The sequence below is a fragment of the Pristiophorus japonicus genome, chromosome 9 (genome assembly GCF_044704955.1).
Source record: "Pristiophorus japonicus isolate sPriJap1 chromosome 9, sPriJap1.hap1, whole genome shotgun sequence".
NCBI lineage: Eukaryota > Metazoa > Chordata > Chondrichthyes > Pristiophoridae > Pristiophorus > Pristiophorus japonicus.
In genome coordinates, this window is record NC_091985.1 from 37,785,412 (window position 1) to 37,805,361 (window position 19,950).

Here is a 19,950-nt window from a genome sequence, read left to right on the forward strand (position 1 = left end):
AAAGAAGAAACAGCCAATTAAGTACTTTTGAAGTGTAGTCACTGTTGAAATGTAGGGAAATGTGGCAGCCAATTTGTGCACAGCAAGGTCCCACAAGCAACAATGAGATAAATGTTTAAGAGTTAAAGGTTGGCTAGGACACTGGGAGAACTCCCCTCCTCTTTGTTGAATAGTGCTTGGGATCTTTTATCTCCACCTGAAAGAACAGGCAAAGTCTGTCATCTGAAAGACACTATCTCTGACAGTGCAGTACATAGCATCAGCCTATATTGTTAAAATCTCTGGGAGTGTAGCATTCACTCACAACCTTCTGCCTCAGAGATGAGAGTGCTACCAATGAGCCAAGGCTGACACTCAAGGATGAAGATCCAGAGTGCAGGACACCAATTAGGCTGAAAAGAATGCATTGTAAATCAAAAAGTAGTGGTGAGGTGATGCAAAACTTGGGATGGTAGGAGGGAGGTGATATTAAGGGAGATAATGAGTTCCATAATGTTGAAGTCCTGGGAAGGAATGAGTGAGAGTAATGAGTATTGATACAAGAGTGAGGATATAAACAGGAAGAAGAACATGCAAGCTGGTGCATTTGGAGCTTGCATGCCACCCAGTTGCAACATCAAGCAATCCCAGGTCAGGTGCAAAGTGAGCTGCAAGAAGAATACATTTCCTTCTACTTTGTTCCAACAATGTACAACTACTCCAAACTAACTGCACACTCCAATTGCAATAGTTGAATCTTTCAATTCCCACACCAAATTGCCTTGGAAGATGTTTCTAAGTATGATCAATTTAGTGAAAATTTGCACTTGGGTGCTGAGAGATCGCCCAAAGTGCACTCTGTGTGAATGACAGACAGCAATAGGGAGAGCGAGAGAAATAGATGGCTAAGAAATATTTCCATCGGTCTGACATGGATTGGAACCCATGTACAAGAGACAAAATAGCTGTTTAAATCCAGTTTTATCTTTAAATTGTGCTACAGACAGTTCAACAATGGCATTTACTGCAAAATTGTTTTTTTCTTTAAAAATCCTTTCTGAACCCCTGGGTATTAAAGTCCATTTTACCTGATGTTTGGCACTGTTCAAAGACAGAGAAATAAACTGGTGAAAGACATCTTGCTCTTTCTGGCTTGTAATCTTTTTCTGATATCCTTCCAATGCTAAATCAAAAGCATTAGGATACCTTCAGAGAATTAGAAAGGAACATCTTTAATAAGGAGCAACAAAAGAAAGGCAACTGTATACATTGGGAAAATGGAACTTTCACAAAGAACTCTAAAAGATTACATTTGTTTTTAGGTGAATACATTTAATATCTCTCACAAATGCAGTGGCCTTAAAACTCAAAAAAAGTTTTAATGTTTGAGGATATAAACCCTTTGCTTTTTCCAACTTATTTTTTCATCCCATTTACTTGATCAAATGTAGTAGGACAAGCAGGCAATCTGCTGCCAGACACCATTGCCACAACAGGATGGCGAAGAGGTGACCCTCCACCTGATGCAGCCACCGTCCCCAATTTACTTCCCCTCCAAATCGGGTAAAGCATTTGGACTCAACTCAGTGTCTTCCTGAAGCAATACGCCAGAGCAGAGCATTATGGGCCTGTGCTCCAACCACATTCTGTCACTATGCCACATTCAAAGCAGGAATTCTTGAAAGGTGGGTATATTCATTCACCTCAGTTCAGCACATGCAGAGTTGGATTGCAAGCTAAGCTTACTTTGTTTCCAGAAGTCTGACCAAGGGCACAATTTTCTGATTTAAAGCAGTGAGACTGTCAGGGTTGATATTCTTTGTCCAATGGGAAATGTACTCTTCAAGAAGTACACTGGAATACAGGAAAAAAAACAATTCAGATGTAGCACGACTTGATTCAACAATAAAGATAAATGAACCGTAGCAGTAAATCTCTGCTGAACTACAGCCAAATATTTATCAAGATAAATCCTACCAAAAGATTGCTCGCTGCAGGTCCCTATAGAAGATGATGTGTGATTAACAGCTGCAATAACACGTTATTCAGCAAATTTATCAAATGGCAAACCTGCTCTAAAGATTTTGACACAGGTAATCTATCACTTACGAACTCAAAACAAGAGTTGGTTTTATTCTGAACTAGCTGATCTGCCATGGCTCTACACAAATTAAAAAAATTACACAACAATCCATGAATCTCCCAATTAGTTTTCCATATCATTTTAAAACAATTTCATCTATAATATGGCTTGAAATCTTCAATTTACATTTATGCTCAGTATAATTATCCTCCTTTTATGATTTCCTTTATGATTTTAAAATAAATACCTTTACTTGGGCAAAATTAGGGTACGATGGAGGAAAGTGAGAAAATGGTGAGGAAGTAGGAAATTGTTTAAAGATGAAATAGCTCGGGTACAGTCAGGGTACATTCCCACGAGGGAGAAAAGTTGGGCAACTAAAGTCAGAGCTCCCTGGATGAGGAAACAGACAGAGTGTAAGATGGAGCAGAAAAAGAGCGTGTATGACACTGGAGTTCAGAAGAATGAGAGGGAATCTCATAGAAACGTTTAAAATTCTGACGGGTTTAGACAGGTTAGATGCAGGAAGAATATTCCCGATGTTGGGGAAGTCCAGAACCAGGGTCACAGTCTAAGGATAAGGGGTAAGCCATTTAGGACCGAGATGAGGAGAAACTTCTTCACCCAGAGAGTGGTGAACCTGTGGAATTCTCTACCACAGAAAGTTGTTGAGGCCAATTCACTAAATATATTCAAAAAGGAGTTAGATGTAGTCCTGACTACATGGGGGATCAAGGGGTATGGCGAGAAAGCAGGAATGGGGTACTGAAGTTGCATGTTCAGCCATGAACTCATTGAATGGTGGTGCAGGCTCGAAGGGCCGAATGGCCTACTCCTGCACCTGTTTTCTATGTTTTTATGTTTCACTCAGCAGTTTCTGGTGTAAATTAGTGTCTTTGAACTTTAATTTATTCCACTATGGACTTTTGAAATGGCGGTGCAGGCTCGAAGGGCCAAATGGCCTACTCCTGCACCTATTTTCTATGTTTCTATGTCAGGTTGCAAATACATCTGAGAATCAGGCTATATAGAAAGGTCAGAGGAGACATGAAAAAGCAAATAAGAGGGGCAAGGAGAGAGTATTAGAACAGAATGGCAGCCAATTAAAAGGTAATCCAAAAGACTTCTATAGGTATATAAATAGTAAAAAGGTAGTATGAGGAGGGGTGGGGCTGATTAGGGACCAAAACGGAGACCTATGCATGAAGGCAGAGGGTATGGCTGAGGTACTAAATGAGTACTTTGCATCTGCCTTCACCAAGGGTGCTGCTATAGACATAGTGAAGGAGGAGGCAGTGGAGACACTTGATAGGATAAAAATTGATAGAGTTATTAGAAAGGCTGGCTGTACTTAAAGTAGATAAATCACCAGAAGCGGATGGGATGTATCCTCGGATGCTGAGGGCGGAAATCGCAGAGGTACTGGCCATAAATCCTCCAAAGATACATGGGCGGTGCCAGAGGTCTGGAGAATTGCAAATGTTGCATCATTGTTCAAAAAAGGCTAGGTGTTTATACTTGGTCGTGGGGAAGCTTTTAGAAACAGTAATCAGGGACAAAATTGTCACTTGGATAAGTGTGGATTAATTAAGGAAAGTCCGCACAGATTCGTTAAAGGCAAATCGTGTTTAATCAACTTGATCGAGTTTTTTGATGAGGGGTAACAGAGAGGGTTGATGAGGGTAATGCAGTTGATGTAGTGTACATGGATTTCTAAATGGTGTCCGATAAAGTGCCACATAATAGGCTTGCCAGCAAAATTGAAGCCCATGGAATAAAAGGGACAGTGACAATGGTGAACTTTTGTTTTTCAGACTGGATCTAGGACCACTGCTTTTCTTGATGTATATAAATGACTTGGACGCGGGTGTACAATTTCAAAATTTGTAGATGACACAAAACTTGGAAGTATCGCGAACAGTGAGGAGAGTGATAGACTTCGGGAAGACATAGGCTGGTAAAATGGGCGAACGCTTGGCAGATGAAGTTTAATGCAGAAAATGCAGTGAAGTGATACATTTTGGTAGAAAAAATGGGGCGACAATATATAAACGAAATGTTACAATCCTCAAGTGGGTGTACGAACAGTGGGGGTATATGTGCATACATTGTTGAAGGTGGCAGGACAGGTTGAAAAAGCAGTTAAAAAGGCTTATGGGATCCTGGGCTGCATAAGTGTGGACATTATGATAAACCTGTATAAAACACTGGTTCGGCCCCAACTGGAGTATTGTGTCCAATTCTGGGCACCACACTTTAGGAAGGATGTGAAGGCCTTGGAGAAGGTGAAGAAAAGATTTACAAGAATGATTTCAGGAATGAGGGACTTCAGTTACGTTGATAGACTGGAGAAGCTGGGGTTGTTCTCCTGGGCGCAGAGAAGATTGAGTGGAGATTTGATAGAGGTGTTCAAAATCATGAGGGGTCTGGACAGGGTAGAGAGAAGCTGTTCCAATTGGCAGGAGGGTAGAGAATCAGAGGACACAGATTTAAGGTGATTAGTAAAAGAACCAAAGGCGACATAAGAAAAAAAATTTTTATGCAGCAAGTGGTTAATATCTGAAATCCACTGCCTGAAAGGGTGGTGGAGGCAGACGTAATTTTATCTTTCAAAAGGGAGTTGGATAAGTATCTGAAGGAAAGAAATTTGCAGGGCTACGGGGAAAGGGCAGGGCAGTGGGACTAGCTGAAAGTCGATGCGGCCTCGACGGGCCTTCTCCCGTGTTGTAACCATTCTATGATTCTATGGTGAAGTGCGAGGTACAAAGTTGGAATGGAAAGTGATACTGGGACATGGAGCATGGGATGGATTTATGAAGGGGAAGTCATGGTTGACAAATTTGCTGGAATTCTTTGAGGATGTAACGAACAGGGTGGATAAAGGAGAACCAGTGGATGTGGTATATTTGGAGTTCCAGAAGGCATTTGACAAAGTGCCACATAAAAGGTTACTGCACAAAAGTTCATGGGGTTGGGGGTAATATATTAGCATGGATAGAGGATTGGCTAACTAACAGAAAACAGAGTCGGGATAAATGGTTCATTCTCGGGTTGGCAATAATAACTAGTGGAGTGCTGAGACTCCAACTATTTACAATCTATATTAACGACTTGGAAGAAGGGACTGAGTGTAACATAGCCAAGTTTGCTGATGATACAAAGATGGGAGGAAATGCATGGGTGAGGACACAACAAATCTGCAAAAGGACATAAGTGGGCAAAAATTTAGCAGATGAACTATAATGTTGGAAAGTGTGAGGTCATGCACTTTGGCAGTAAAAAAAAATCAAAGAGCAAGTTATTATTTAAATAGAGAAAGATTGCAAAGAGCTGCAGTACAGCGGAACCTGTGCATGAAACACAAAAGGATAGTACGCAAGTACAAGAAGTGATGGAATCTTGGCCTTTATTGCAAAGAGGATGGAGTATAAAAGCAGGGAAGTCTTGCTACAACTATACAGGGTATTGGTGAGGCCACACCTGGACTACTGCATGCAGTTTTGGTTTCCATACTTGCTTTGGAGGCAGTTCAGAGAAGGTTCGCTAGGTTGATTCCGGGGATGAGCGGGTTGACTTATGAGGAAAGGTTGAGTAGGTTGGGCCTCTACTCATTGGAATTCAGAAGAATGAGAGGTGATCTTATCGAAACGTATAAGGTTATGAGGGGGCTTGACAAGATGGATGCAGAGAGGATGTTTCCACTGATGGGGGAGACTAGAACTAGAGGGCATGATCTTAGAATAAGGGGCCGCCCATTTAAAACTGAGATGAGGAGAAATTTCTTCTCTCAAAGGGTTGTGAATCTGTGGAATTCACTGCCTCAGAGAGTTGTGGAAGCTGGGACATTGAATAAATTTAAGACAGAAATAGACAGTGTCTTAAACGAAAAGGAGATAAGGGGTTATGGGGAGCGGGCAGGGAAGTGGAGCTGAGTCCATGATCAGATCAACCATGATCTTATTGAATGGCGGAGCAGGCTCGAGGGGCCGTATGGCCTACTCCTGCTCCTATTTCTTATGTTCTTATGCTTGGACTGTAGGGGACAAGATGGTTTCCAAAGCCAGCAGTGATGTGCAAAGCCATGCATGAACAATCAGCAGGAATAGCAGATAATGTTGGGAATGACAAGTTTGAAATGCAAGTTTGAGATTTCTTTTCTGAATTGTTAAATGCATGAATTTTGTTATAGCAGCTGTATTCTCAGCCAATATGTGAGAGGAACAAAACTGAAGATAAAGTTCTTGGCTAATATGACTGATGAAAAAGAAAATACAACACAAGTAGAAAACAACCAAATAGAAAGAAGTAAAACACTTGATCACTGAGGAAGAATAAAATTGATCACGGTCTTGATGTAAATGGCAGTCATAAGAAATGCCATTATAAAGATATAGAAGCACACTGCAAATGGTAATTACTTGGCTAGAGTTTGCTCCAAGTTGCTCTCCAGTGTAACATTCTGAAGTATGGCTTCCAGCAGTTGGACATGGGTTTGGCTACCAGAACTTTCCTCCTGCTCTTCGGCTATTTCAGCTGGGGAGATAAAGGAATAAAAACGAGTCACACAACAGTTTACATCAGTCACTGTTACACAGGAAAACGGAGCTGATAAAACTTTAAGAGGTAAAATGGATTAAGCACACTGTCCTGCACCAGGAATCTAATTCAGCCCAGATTGTAAGACTATTAAATTAAATTTGAATTTGGCATTCTTTATCCAGTTCTTAGTCCCTACTCGTGAAAAGCGAAAATCTTCTCAAATTCAGCTGAAATACTTTAATTTAGATTGGCCACAGGATAATTGTGGATAACAGAAATATCACGATGAAGACAGCACCAGGGGAGTTCTTCACAACATGAAGTTAAGGTGCACTGTTGCAGCAGAGCAGAAAGCTTCATCGCATCTCACCTGAGCACACCTGACCTGGGAGTAAAAAAAAATGGCATCGCTCAGTTTGATGCGCACAAAAGCCCCTCCCCGCAAAATAGTTTAGAAATAATGCAGGCTGCTCTTGTTGTTTGGTTCATGTACCGTCCAGTATGGTACCAAGCCGTACAGACCCAGGTTTGATGCCTGCCTAATTAAAACGATCCTTGCCAGGATAGTGGGCATTGAGAAAACGGAGCTCAGCCTCCCCTTTTTGTGCTGTGCACAAAATGACCATCATGTTTACCTGAATAATTATCACTGCACTGCACTCATAGAATGTGAAATGTTTTGAGACGTTTGAGAGTCACGATAAGATGCTATATAAAGTCTTCCATTCTATTAAATCAAGGGTAAACTTGTTAAAATTAGCAGACAGAGCCACCAAAAAGAAGTTCAATGGATTTACTAACTGCATTTACTTAAGTGTATTAATAGCATGGGTGCAGGCAGAAAAGGAGAAGAGTGCGCGCGCGTGCATGCATGCATACAAGAGTGGATTTATTAAAAAGAAGAAAAATCAGAACACTACCTGCGATAATGGAATGGATCAGATTGGGGAGAAAATACTGGAGCAGAGGAGAAACTTTATACTGAGCGTCAATCTCTTGGAGAATTGTAACAAGGCCAGGGATATTACAGAGATGAGTAAAGGTTCTGCAAAATAAACAAAACAATTATCAGACAATTATTTCCATCACTGCATCTCCTCCTTCCAATCAATTAAAGCAGATAACAGACAAGCATCACTTCAGTGACCAGAGGTAAGAAAAAGCAGTTGCTGGAAATGTGGAATACAAACAAAAAATACAAAGCAGATGAGTAACCATCTGAAGGAGAAAGAGAAAGTTGCCCAAATAACCACCAGAAAACTGAATTGTTATACGGAAAAGATGGTACGCATTCGGATTTTTTTTTTCAAAAAAAGGATAAATACCAGTTTCTGCAGGATACAATCTTCATTCAAGTAAATAATGTTATGAAACCTTCAGTGACACTTTAAAATGGAGAATCTGACAATGGGTAACTTTCTATATCGTCTGAACACAACGGTATTCAGAATGCCTTTAATTTATGAAGGTATGTGGAGTTAGTGATTGAAATAACTTTATTGTGAAACAGCTTGAACAGTATTGACGTTTCTCATGGATTTTTGCAATTTGGACAGCTCTAACACATGCATTATTTTTACTCACAGGATACTTCAGGGCAATAGTTTTCAAATATATCTATTACCATAAATCACTGCCCATAAACTACCTTATTTGCATCCTATTTCAGAATACTGAAAAGAGATTGCGACGGCAAGCATGGTGGTCAGAACCATCGAGTATAAAACGTTTTCCAAGATTGGAATTCTAACCACAGAAATATTCCAATGCCACATCAAACTAACATAATTCTTGCTCCATTAGCGTCAGTCACCTTGATCACAGTTCACGTGTGAAACTTTCAATTCAAATATATATATTGTTTTCAATTCGCCTGTGTAACAATGATTTAGCTGGTGTCATCAGCCAGTTAGGATTTGACAGAAAGGCCCATTCCGGTAGAGTGGACAAGGGAGAACCAGTTGATGTGGTGTATTTGGACTTTCAGAAGGCTTTCGACAAGATCCCACACAAGAGATTAATGTGCAAAGTTAAAGCACATGGGATTGGGGGTAATGTTCTGACATGGATTGAGAACTGGTTGGCAGACAGGAAGCAAAGAGTAGGAGTAAATGGGTACTTTTCAGAATGGCAGGCAGTGACTAGTGGGGTACCGCAAGGTTCTGTGCTGGGGCCCCAGCTGTTTACATTGTACATTAATGATTTAGACGAGGGGATTAAATGTAGTATCTCCAAATTTGCAGATGACACTAAGTTGGGTGAGCTGCAAGGAGGATGCTATGAGGCTGCAGAGTGACTTGGATAGGTTAGGTGAGTGGGCAAATGCATGGCAGATGAAGTATAATGTGGATAAATGTGAGGTCATCCACTTTGGTGGTAAAAACAGAGAGTCAAACTATTATCTGAATGGTGACAGATTAGGAAAAGGTGAGGTGCAACGAGACCTGGGTGTCATGGTACATCGGTCATTGAAGGTTGGCATGCAGGTACAGCAGGCGGTTAAGAAAGCAAATGGCATGTTGGCCTTCATAGCAAGGGGATTTGAGTACAGGGGCAGGGAGGTGTTGCTACAATTGTACAGGGCCTTGGTGAGGCCACACCTGGAGTATTGTGTACAGTTTTGGTCTCCTAACTTGAGGAAGGACATTCTTGCTATTGAGGGAGTGCAGCAAAGGTTCACCAGACTGATTCCCGGGATGGCGGGACTGACCTATCAAGAAAGACTGGATCAACTGGGCTTGTATTCACTGGAGTTCAGAAGAATGAGAGGGGATCTCATAGAAACATTTAAAATTCTGACGGGTTTAGACAGGTTAGATGCAGGAAGAATGTTCCCAATGTTGGGGAAGTCCAAAACCAGGGGTCACAGTCTAAGGATACGGGGTAAGCCATTTAGGACCGAGATGAGGAGAAACTTCTTCACCCAGAGAGTGGTGAACCTGTGGAATTCTCTACCACAGAAAATTGTTGAGGCCAATTCACTAAATATATTCAAAAAGGAGTTAGATGTAGTCCTGACTACATGTGGGATCAAGGGGTATGGCGAGAAAGCAGGAATGGGGTACTGAAGTTGCATGTTCAGCCATGAACTCATTGAATGGTGGTGCAGGCTCGAAGGGCCTGTTTTCTATGTTTTTATGTTTCACTCAGCAGTTTCTGGTGTAAATTAGTGTCTTTGAACCTTAATTTATTCCACTGTGGACTTTTGAAATAAAATAGCTTGAACATTCACTTCTTTTCAAATAAATATTCATCTACCTCTGGTTCATTCACAGAAGGTTACACAAGTAAGATATTACACAGTGAAGAAAATAAAGATAGCAATGGGAACACAGGTATAAGCACAGTCAAAAAAAAAGACATGATGTGGTTTTGCTTTTATCTCTAAGCAACTTGCTTATGCTTTTCAAAACCAAAGGTGATTAAACAAGCATACCAATATAACATAGCAGTGTGGTGCGGTCTCAAACGACTGTGCCCTGGGCATTTATGGCAGGTCACAGCATGCAGACCCATGGGGTATATTTCCCTCTGTGTGCTAGCATTAGCAAAGATAAAACAAAATTAGTGAGTATAAAGTAGGAAAGTCTGCTTTACACTCATGCTGATTTCTTCTGCTAACATTAGCAAATGCTAGAAATACATACCCTATTACGCATTCACTCCACAGTATGCTAATAGATGCATGTTAGTGTCCCAACAGATAAAACATTCATCTGAAGGGTGTTCCTAAAAAAAGTGCTTGAATGGCAAAACATTGTATCTGAGGGGTCACTTATCTGTTTCCTGTTTATATTAAGAGAAATTTAAAGACTATGTCTCCATTTAGTATAGATCAGAAGGTAAGAACTTGCTGTGCCAACGAAGAGGAATCACAATGGAATGAAAGGCACAGGAAGGTGACCATAAAAAGATCGAATCCACTTTTTTCTTAATTCATTCCCAGGACGTGGATGTCGCTGGCAAGGACGACATTTATTGTCCATCTCAAGTTGCCTTTGAGATGGTGATGGTGGGTGGGCCTTCCTCCTGAACCGTTGCAATGTAGCGGTTTTCTACGACCGAGTGGCTTGCTTAGGTCAATAAGAGTCAAACATATTGATGTGGGACTGGAGTCAGGTATAGGCCAGACCGGGCAGGTTTCCCCAAGGGGCATTAGCACACCATTTTTGTTTTGGCTATTTTTTTTCTTAAATGGTGGGATTTGAACTCTCATTCTCTGGATTACTAGTCCAGTGACATAACCACTATGCTACCGCAACCCACCTTTTGTAATGGTTGTGACACGTTAGTTCGGCTCCACAACGCAGCCTGGTTGCTTTGAGGAAGTTTGCTTTGCATATTTTTTTTGTTTCAGGGTGAAGTGAAGACAACTGGTTAAGAGTTTAGAAAGTGAGAACTTGATTTAAATGCCCAGCTGTGGAAATAAAATAGTTCCACAGAATATAGCATCTCAAAGACGAAATGATGCGTAGTATAACCCTTATGAACAAATGTACAGTGAAAATATTAATATTGACATTATTTACACTGGCCAGTCTTCTCTCGTAAAATCCAAACTAGGTTGTATCACTAAAATGTTTTCAAATTCCACTGAATTTGAGGATGCTAATCTGCGCCACAAAGCATGCACAGATTCACTATAGTAATTCCTGTTAGCTAGACACTTGGAGGCCCAGAATATTTCCTTACTTGCATTAATAGATGGGGAACTGACAAAAAAGAATATGCTTTTTATTGTATGTCCAAGTATTGCTTCTGGAATTATCCAGTTCCTGTGCAGTATATATATTCTATGTCCTCCCCATTCAAACAAAATACTAATGCAAATGTAAACCACTAAATACCAGAGAGGCTCAATATCCCCTTAAATATTTATGATTCTGAATAACAGTAATAATAATTAATACAGTAGAACTATATCAGTCAGAATCTTGATTGGACAAAGGCTTGTGCAAGACAGGGCCTCACTGTGCAGCTTTTGCTATTTGTATTTTGTCTCAGTTTCTTAGTGAATAAAACTGTTCAATATCTGTATTGAACTGGTCTTCATTCCCATGCCTTGGGTATTGATGTAGCATAGATGCAAGACCACAATTTAGGGGCTCGGTTACCCAACGAATTCCATTATCTGATGAAGGAGGAGGCGTTTGTTATGCGGATAATGGAGATGCCACTGTTCAGCACAACAACAACTTGCATTTATATGGCATCTCTAACGTAGTAAAACGTCCCAAGGCACTTCCCATTTACAATGAAGCTACGGAGCACAAAAGGGAATATTGCACTTACTTCTTACTAATATTTTTCCTCTTTTGGTGCTGCAGTAAAATAATCAGGCAGCTCAGTCCCTCTCGTCTCAGAGTTGGCATCTTCACAACTGCTTTGCTGATCTGCTGAGTCAGAGTGTCTATCAGAGATTTTTCCATGACAACTTTCACAGCAAGCTGACAGATTATCATGTAGGTAGCTGCTCTGTAATCTGCCAATGAAGACTTCAGTCCCTACAAATTAGAAAAGCATATTACACATCAATATGCCACAATACAGATGACAAGCACAGCATAATCCAAATGGGAGCACTGGGTGTCATTCAAATTATGAGTGACCAACAGGGAGCATACAATCAGAGATCATTGCAACAAGGGTCTGTTGTTTCATCGACTTGACCCTGATTTGTTAGAAGACTTGAAGAATTATACTGGGGTATTAAGGAGCAATGGCCACCCACCCCCAATCTATCCTGCATTTGAGCTTCTGCACGCAAAGGATAGTGCAGACTTAACTATCGAATAAACTATGTTCAGGATATTTATTATAAGCTGCAAACCAAAGAGCCCCACATGCTTTAACTTCATATACACACACTATTCATTACCTTCTGGATATATGGAAGCAATTTGGCTATTATGGTGTCTGTTATCTTTTCTGCAGCGTTTAATGCTGGCACAATGGTGGATGCATAAAAAGAAAACAGAACCCTCAATTGTGCTGTGTTGCCAGGATAATCTGCAAATGCCTAAAAAAAAGGTGAAATTGATAGTTAGAAGTACATCATATCAGAATTGTTATCTTTTTGATGTCCAAATTTTCACCATATTCCTCCTGACGGTTGTGGTATGAGTCTACGAGTGTTTTTAACACTCCCATATTTTGGCAAGTCGCCATTCTTCGTGTGAGCCCAGACTGTGAATAGCCAGGCTATTCAACCATGCAGGACATATCACGCGAGCCATATCCTGTGCTCGCTGACCTAAATGTACATGCATTTTCCAGCACAGATAGCAATCAGGAGTGGCAACTGTGGCTGCTTTTATACCTCCCTGGCCTTGGGACACAGAGACCAGCAGTAGCATCTTCACTACAGGTATCACCAAGTGAGATCAGCAGTGCAATTCAGGCATTGAACCATGGAGATTCCCAGTCTGCATGATTCAGTACCACACCTTGCAGTGCCTTTAGGGATCCTTTGTACCAGATCTACAATGGTAGTTTTACAATACGCTTTTAAACAAACTTAAATTTTAAGCATAGTATTTGTGAAAAACTGTTAAAGGAAAATTCAAATTACATTACTGGTGCAGCTAAAAGTTTTAAATCTGAATTTGTTTCGAATGTACAAACCTTGACAGTCTTGGTTACCAGACTACAGATAAAATCCATAAAGTTCAGATCTTTGTAACAATGTGTGATTAATGTGCTTCTTGCCAATGGGACACCAGGTTTCTGTACAGACAATGGAAAAATGCAACTTATTTGAATGGTAGTTTTCAATAACTGCAACTACGTCAACCAAGTCTACAATTACTGATTCAGTACAATTACTGTATCTCCTAGCGGGCCCCTTCTTTTCTCATTTAGATACCACCTTGTATCTCATCTCACACCATACCTCTCTAAAGCCATGGGTCAGTGGGTAGCATTCGCCCGAGTTAGAAGGTTGTGGATTCAGGACCCGCTCCAGAGACTTAAGTGCAAAAATCTAGGCTGGCACTCCAGTGTAGTACTGAAGGAATGTTGCACTGTTGGAGGTGCAATGCTTCGGATGAGACGTTAAACCAACATCTGCTCTCTCTAGTGGACGTAAAAGATCCCATGGCATTATTTCGAAGAAGAGCAGGAGAGTTATCCCCGGTGTCCTAGCCAATATTATCCCTCAATCAACACTAAAACAGAGAATTTGGTCAGTATCACATTGCTGTTTGTAGGAGCTTGTTGTATGCAAATTGGCTGCTGCGTTTCCGACATTACAACAGTAACCACACTTCAAAAGTACTTCATTGGCTGTAAAGCAATTTGGGATGTCCTGGTGTTATGAAAGGCGCTATATAAATGCAAGTCTTTCTTTTAAAAGAACAGCTCATGTTCCATCAGGTGCTATATGCCCCCAAGAATAATCAATTCTTTTTTCCCCCTTCCTGCATTATTTCCAACTAAATCAACTGACTCATAAATGTCACTTACACATCTTTCAGCACCAAGAGTGGCTGAGATTGAGGCTAAATGGTTACAGTGATCTCAAACCAGTAATTACAGCTAAGAGTTATTAATGGGGATGTAGGATTGAGGGGCTTTTCAGTAATAATTTCAATGCTGACCATTTATTGGATCATCAATACTAACAACGCACACGGGGAATTAATCACTGTCTCAATATGTCCCCATTAACCCATGCGAGCTACATTGATAAAATATCTGACTCGAGGAGTCTGCCCTGAAAGCCGAAAGATGGTCAATTGCCATCAGCCACACTCTTGTAGAATTTACAAACTGGATAGTGGAAACTTTCAGCCAATTAAAAAGCAATTTTTACAGTCAAGAAAATTACAGACTGGTCCGAATGCATTCAGTGATTTTCACTACAAGTTAAATTCACTTCCAAGTTAAATTTTGAACATTATCTACCTGTATGGGCTCCAGCCAGTGCCAGGCATGAGTTGGGTCACTGAGTTTAAGAAGCTGAATGGCTCTCACAAACACTTTTGTCTCATGATAGGGAAGAATGCAGCCAATCAAACTGTCCTGATTATAGAGATGGATGTGGAACCTGGTGAGACAAGTACATACAAGTTAAAGCCCTGAAGATCACATTGCTCTTATTATTCTTAAACAACAATATGGGTTATGATCACAACGTGTATTATTCAGCAAAATGTTTCATCTGCTTTGATAAAACTACTAATTCTTTGCTTACATTTGTTACTGCAGAATAAAAAATTGTGATTAGCTAGGTTTGATCGGTGAGAGCAAGGTATAGGTTGGTGAGAGGTCACTTTGATTAAGAACATGGACACTCAAAGTTTTAAAAGGTTCAAATCTGTTCATCTCAGAAAAAAATCAATTGTTTTCTAAATTATAAATCATTGGTGCATCATGAGAGTCAAGTTACCTGTGAATAAGCCATTCAAGGCATTTCTGGGCTGGCTTTAACATGAAGTATGGAGACAAACGTGTGAGAAAAACCAATATATTCATATTGAGCTGGGCATTCACTTCTTTAGTTTGAACACTACGCTCCAGGCCTTTGGAAGCTTCACTGAAGAGTGTTGACTGAAATTCTTCAAAAGATGGATCAATTCCAATAAGTTCCTCTAGACCAGTACATCCTATGTAATTGTAGAAAAGAGTGTTAATAACAGAGCAATGTAAAGGAGGGTGTTATGCCATTAGGACCTCCTATTTTAAAAAAAGTATTACTAATTTTCGTAAAATCCATCACCCTTTCATGCGGTGTTCTCTCTCCTTTTAAATAAAATTGGTTTAAACAAACAAAGGATGGCAACTACATAATTGAAGGAAGTAGACTCGGGGAATTACTAACCCCAATAGTATCAGGGAAATGAATTACTATCACTAGAGATATAGGGCCCAAGTTTCCCCAGGAGTTTGTTGCTCTGTTTTTTTTTGGAGCAACTAGATTTTTTTTTGGAGTAACTTAAAAATCGCGATTCTCCCCATTTAATTTGCTCCAGTGTAAGTGAGTTAGTTAGGTTTTTTTCCCCAAAAGGGGGCGTTACCAGCCACTTATGCCTGTTTTGGCCATTTAAGCAAGTTTAGCCAGCTAAAAGTTACTCCAAACTAACTTAGGCCAGTGTATGTGGACACTTGTATCCGCTCAGAAAAACCTTGTGATGAATTAAGAAATCAGCGCAGGTAGCCAGAGATTTGGGGGGGGGGGGGGGGTGTCGGAAGGAGGGAAGTGAGAGGATTTTGCAAAGCACTAAATACCTTCACAACAACATTAAAGAAGCATAAAAACCATCAATAATAAATTAAAAATAAATCAATTATTAAAAAATATAAAGTCCCATCTCGCTGACTGCAGCACGCACCGCAAGCCCTTCGGTCAGGGCTAGGGGCGGGTGGCTCGCAACAAGCAGCAGGAAAGCCCCTCCAGGGCACGACACACGCAACGACAAGCCCTTCGATCAGGGCGAGGGGTGGAAGGCACGCATGACTAAAGGGGCAAGGGATGTTTATTTTTTGCAGTTGTTCCTAAATGTTGTGTGGTGCTAATGGAATATGATTCAGTTTTAATGTAATATATATTTTATTGAAAAGTTTACAATGTACTTCACTTTAGTGCAATAAAATAATTCTTGTATCAAACATTACTTTAATATGACTCTTTATCATTTAAAAACTCAGATCACTTAAAGTTGTAAAGTTACAAAACTTACTAAACAATTTCAATTTAAAACAGTTACAATTGTATCAACAACAACTGCAGCCAAGAAAGGCTGCACCCATCTCTCATCCACATCTCGGTGAATGTGCACTTCCTCATGGAGATGGTGGCTGGGGGGTGGCCAGCTTGGGTCACTACAGAGGCTGGTGCGGGGATTGCAGTGGGAGTGGCATTTGATTGGCTGTGTGCCTTTATTGCAGCAGCTACCTCACACAGGCCCTCCCTGATGGTTGGTGCCATCATTTGCATGCCCTCCTTGACGGCCTGTGTTGTCGTTTGCATTGCCTCTGACATTCCCGCCTTCAGTTCCTTTGTCATTGCTGCTATTTCTCCCGACAGTCCCGTTACCTCATCACCCACCCAACTGATGGTGTCTACGAGTGATCGGGTAAGGCCATTGGTTTCCACACCCAATGCCATAGCACATCTGTTGCACGCTGCATCTCAGGAGAGCCTGGTCGGATTCTCCTTCCCCTCGCCCTGGGTCTGCCTCGCAACAGCCCTCCAGTGCGAGGCGCAGGCTGAGATGGTGGGGAACTGGGTGTTCCAAGCTGCATTCCACCACCACCGCTGGGATCCGCAACCTCGGAACCTGTGAAACCATGGAATGTCGGACCAGAATTCATGAAGTGTCTGGCAAAGTGAGGTCCTGTATTATGGACTGATCTATATTAAGATCAACAATCTTCCCTCCTCCCTCCCCACCCCCGGCCTTGGTCTGGATCGTACGCATCTGAATCTTCTTCTGGATCTTCAGGATTAGCATCATGTTCTGCAAAATATAACAGAACAGTCAAATGGTTAGCAGCACAGGAGGGAGCAGGATGGGTGGCATGAGTAGGCTCACGCGTAGCAGGCCAGGCAGCAGGTTGATTTGAAGGGCCATGATGTATTTTCAGGGCTTACCCTCTCCCTCACGTGTGGGCCCAGCTTGTGCAGTACTGATTGTTTTTCTCCAGGTACGACTCATCAAAGCAGCGACCCTCCGTTCCAAGGTTGTCAGTTGGTGCAGATTTGGCATGCCTCCTTCTGTTCAAGTTCTTTCCCTTTTGTTGTGGGCCAATTTCTTCTGCAAAGTTGAAAATGTAACTTTTTAGAGAGGGTGTCATTCTGTTGGGTGGGACATATACAGATGGTCACATTTACAATTGCAATTCCATTGAAAAATGAAAATATTACTTACACTAACTACTTGACCAAGGTCCTGCGATTTCATTTTACACTGGCTTCCAGATCTCTTGGTATTCACCACTGCACAGTAATCTTCTGCAACTAAGTTCCAGCATTTCTTCATTTCTTTGGGTGTGACCTCGGTTGTTGCACCTCTGTTGTGTGACCTCTGTTGCTGGTATCCAGGTCCTGCCATCTGTTCTCAATGACATTAACTCGTATCGCCACTTTGTCATGCAAGAAATTCTTCGTTCTTGGTGCACACTGTTGCATTGCTGTATTGAATTGACACTCAGTGATTTTTCAAAACACAAAGTCCTTACTTTGCATGCACCTATGCAGCACTCCTTCTGGAAGTTTAGCAGCAACACCGAGCATTCACTGATTCCAGCAGCTGATTTCTTCCACAATACTGCTAACAGCACTCCTTCAGGCACGAAAAATTAATGAGAAGTCTTTCCACTCCTTCAGGCACCCAAAAATCACTGAGCAGGCTTTACCTTTAAAAACGGTTGATTGCCAATGTGACTGACCCATTGCGCATGCGCGCACGTTCCAATGCGCATGTGCAATGTTGCCAGCACTCACAAACATGCTAGGCACGAGCTCTGCCCCCTGCCGGCTGTGTTGATCCAGCACAGCCCTAGCTCCGCCCGCCACAGCTTGTGCTGCGCCACACCAAGGGTCTGCAAGGGTCCAGGAGCGGGGAGAGTAACGAGGTAAGTTTTCGGTGCGGTTTTTAATTCTACAAAGTCGGCACACCGTTTTAAGTTGCGGGGGGGGGGGGGGGGGCGGGCGGTGTGGGGGGAACTTGGGCCCATAGTCATTAACCCAGGATGCTTTAGCTTCTGTCACTTTAGCTCTCTTCCACACCACAAGCCTCAGAATCTCTACTTGCCGCTTTTCATCCCAGGAGATCATCAATAACCAGCATTTAAATAAAACCACAGGAGCAGGAGAATCGACACAAGTAGTTGGGGAAAGAACGACAATCAGTTAGCAGTTTAGTATTTAAAAATGGTATCGATACTTGAACTACTTTTTTAAAAAGTTGTATATTTAAAGCTTGGACTACAAGCTAAGCAATTTTAGGGAAGGATTTGAGCTTTAATGCATCAGAAATGGATTATCAGCAATCCAAAAGGTTATTCTGAAGGCCCAATCTAGATCACCCTCATACTGTAAACATAATTAATGAAAAGAACTCTTGTTCACGCCATAACATCTGCATGCGTGCACACTCACTTAATAAACCTCTTCCAAAACCAATCCAACAGAAGAAATAATTGTCAAATTGCTATCAGTGACTGGATGATATAGAGAGAGTATTAGGAAGAAGGAGAAATTGAGAAAATGTCCGAGCAGTTTGAGTGGAACTGGGAAAAAAGCTGTGCTCCCAAAGAGGAAGGTGATCTGCTGCGGAATTTGGTTGTGGATATTGAGCAAAGGGTGGATGGGGTATTGCAGACCAGAGGAGTGGTAGTCCATGTGCAAATTAATGACACCGGAAAGAAGCAGTCAGAGCTCTCAATTGTAAACTTGTATGTAAAGTGAGAGAGAAAGGCTGTGCCCTCTGGAAAATGACAGAAGGTAAAACTTTTCTCGGCCCCATGCCGGTGTTTGGGACTCACACACAATGGCTGGCTTATTGGAAAGTCATAGGGACATTGCCCATGATTTTGTGATAAGCTGCCCACTGCGAGAGAGGCCCTGTCACAAACAGAAATATATAAGCCAATGAATGGCTTGCCAGTTGGTACTGACCCAAGGTCTTGGGAGTTTTTGATAACTGAGATATTTTCAGGCCAATTGGATTGGTAGGTCAACATGGCGGGATTAACTGTCAGTATAGAGATTGGAACTGAGATTCATTAAAACTATATGTGGGAGGGGGGGGCAAAAACTAGGACTTTAAACAAGAGCTTGGATGGTGGGCAAGGAGAGGGGCAAGAATAACAAGGCAAGAAGGAAACCAAACAAGCACAAAGGGACATAGAAGGTGAAAATGAATTCAATACGTAGCAGTACTGATTGTTCCAAAAAGATAGGAGAGACGTCCTAGGAGGAGTAATTTTATATACGTTCAGAAGAATCTGGAAATTAAGGAAGGTTACTTGATACTGCAGACAAAGAGAGTAAATAAAGTACAGTTATACCTCTCCAGTCCAGCACCCTTGGGACCTGACCAGAGCCGGAACAGAGAATTTTCCAAACCATGGGAGGTCTCGCTTACCGGTACTGGTGGACAGTGCCTGGCTTGTGTGTCTGTGTGAGTGCGTGCTGGCACACTGCGGTTCCCTCAGCACGCACGCACCGACCGACCGCCGCTCCAAGCCGATCGCTGAACACATTGATGGCAGCCATTGCAGCCGAAGAAAACTTTAAAAAAAATAAACCCGCCATTCCCTCAGGCCCAACTAATGCCGAACCATGGATGTTTCCCCGGACTGGAGAGGTACAACCTGTAGTCTGGTTTCAGCTAACAAGCAGT

The 19,950-nt window shown here is 41.7% G+C and overlaps 1 protein-coding gene across 4 annotated transcripts in view; it reads right to left on the reverse strand.

Moving 5' to 3' along the window:
• The window catches only part of heatr1 (HEAT repeat containing 1), a 115,223-nt gene that overhangs the window by 89,525 nt on the left and 5,748 nt on the right, over positions 1-19,950 (reverse strand). For 2 of the 4 annotated variants that reach the window (XM_070889298.1, XM_070889297.1), the window contains exons 3-11: positions 14,991-15,207; positions 14,507-14,648; positions 13,226-13,327; positions 12,480-12,620; positions 11,894-12,105; positions 7,522-7,646; positions 6,481-6,595; positions 1,726-1,833; positions 1,068-1,185 (exon numbers count right to left, since the gene is read on the reverse strand). In XM_070889298.1, the coding sequence (XP_070745399.1) occupies positions 1,068-1,185; positions 1,726-1,833; positions 6,481-6,595; positions 7,522-7,646; positions 11,894-12,105; positions 12,480-12,620; positions 13,226-13,327; positions 14,507-14,648; positions 14,991-15,207 (1,280 nt within the window). Of the gene's footprint in view, positions 1-1,067; positions 1,186-1,725; positions 1,834-6,480; positions 6,596-7,521; positions 7,647-11,893; positions 12,106-12,479; positions 12,621-13,225; positions 13,328-14,506; positions 14,649-14,990; positions 15,208-17,018; positions 17,062-17,195; positions 17,400-17,472; positions 17,572-19,950 lie in introns of those variants that run through there. The other 2 variants (XM_070889301.1, XM_070889300.1) reach the window with 2 other exon arrangements.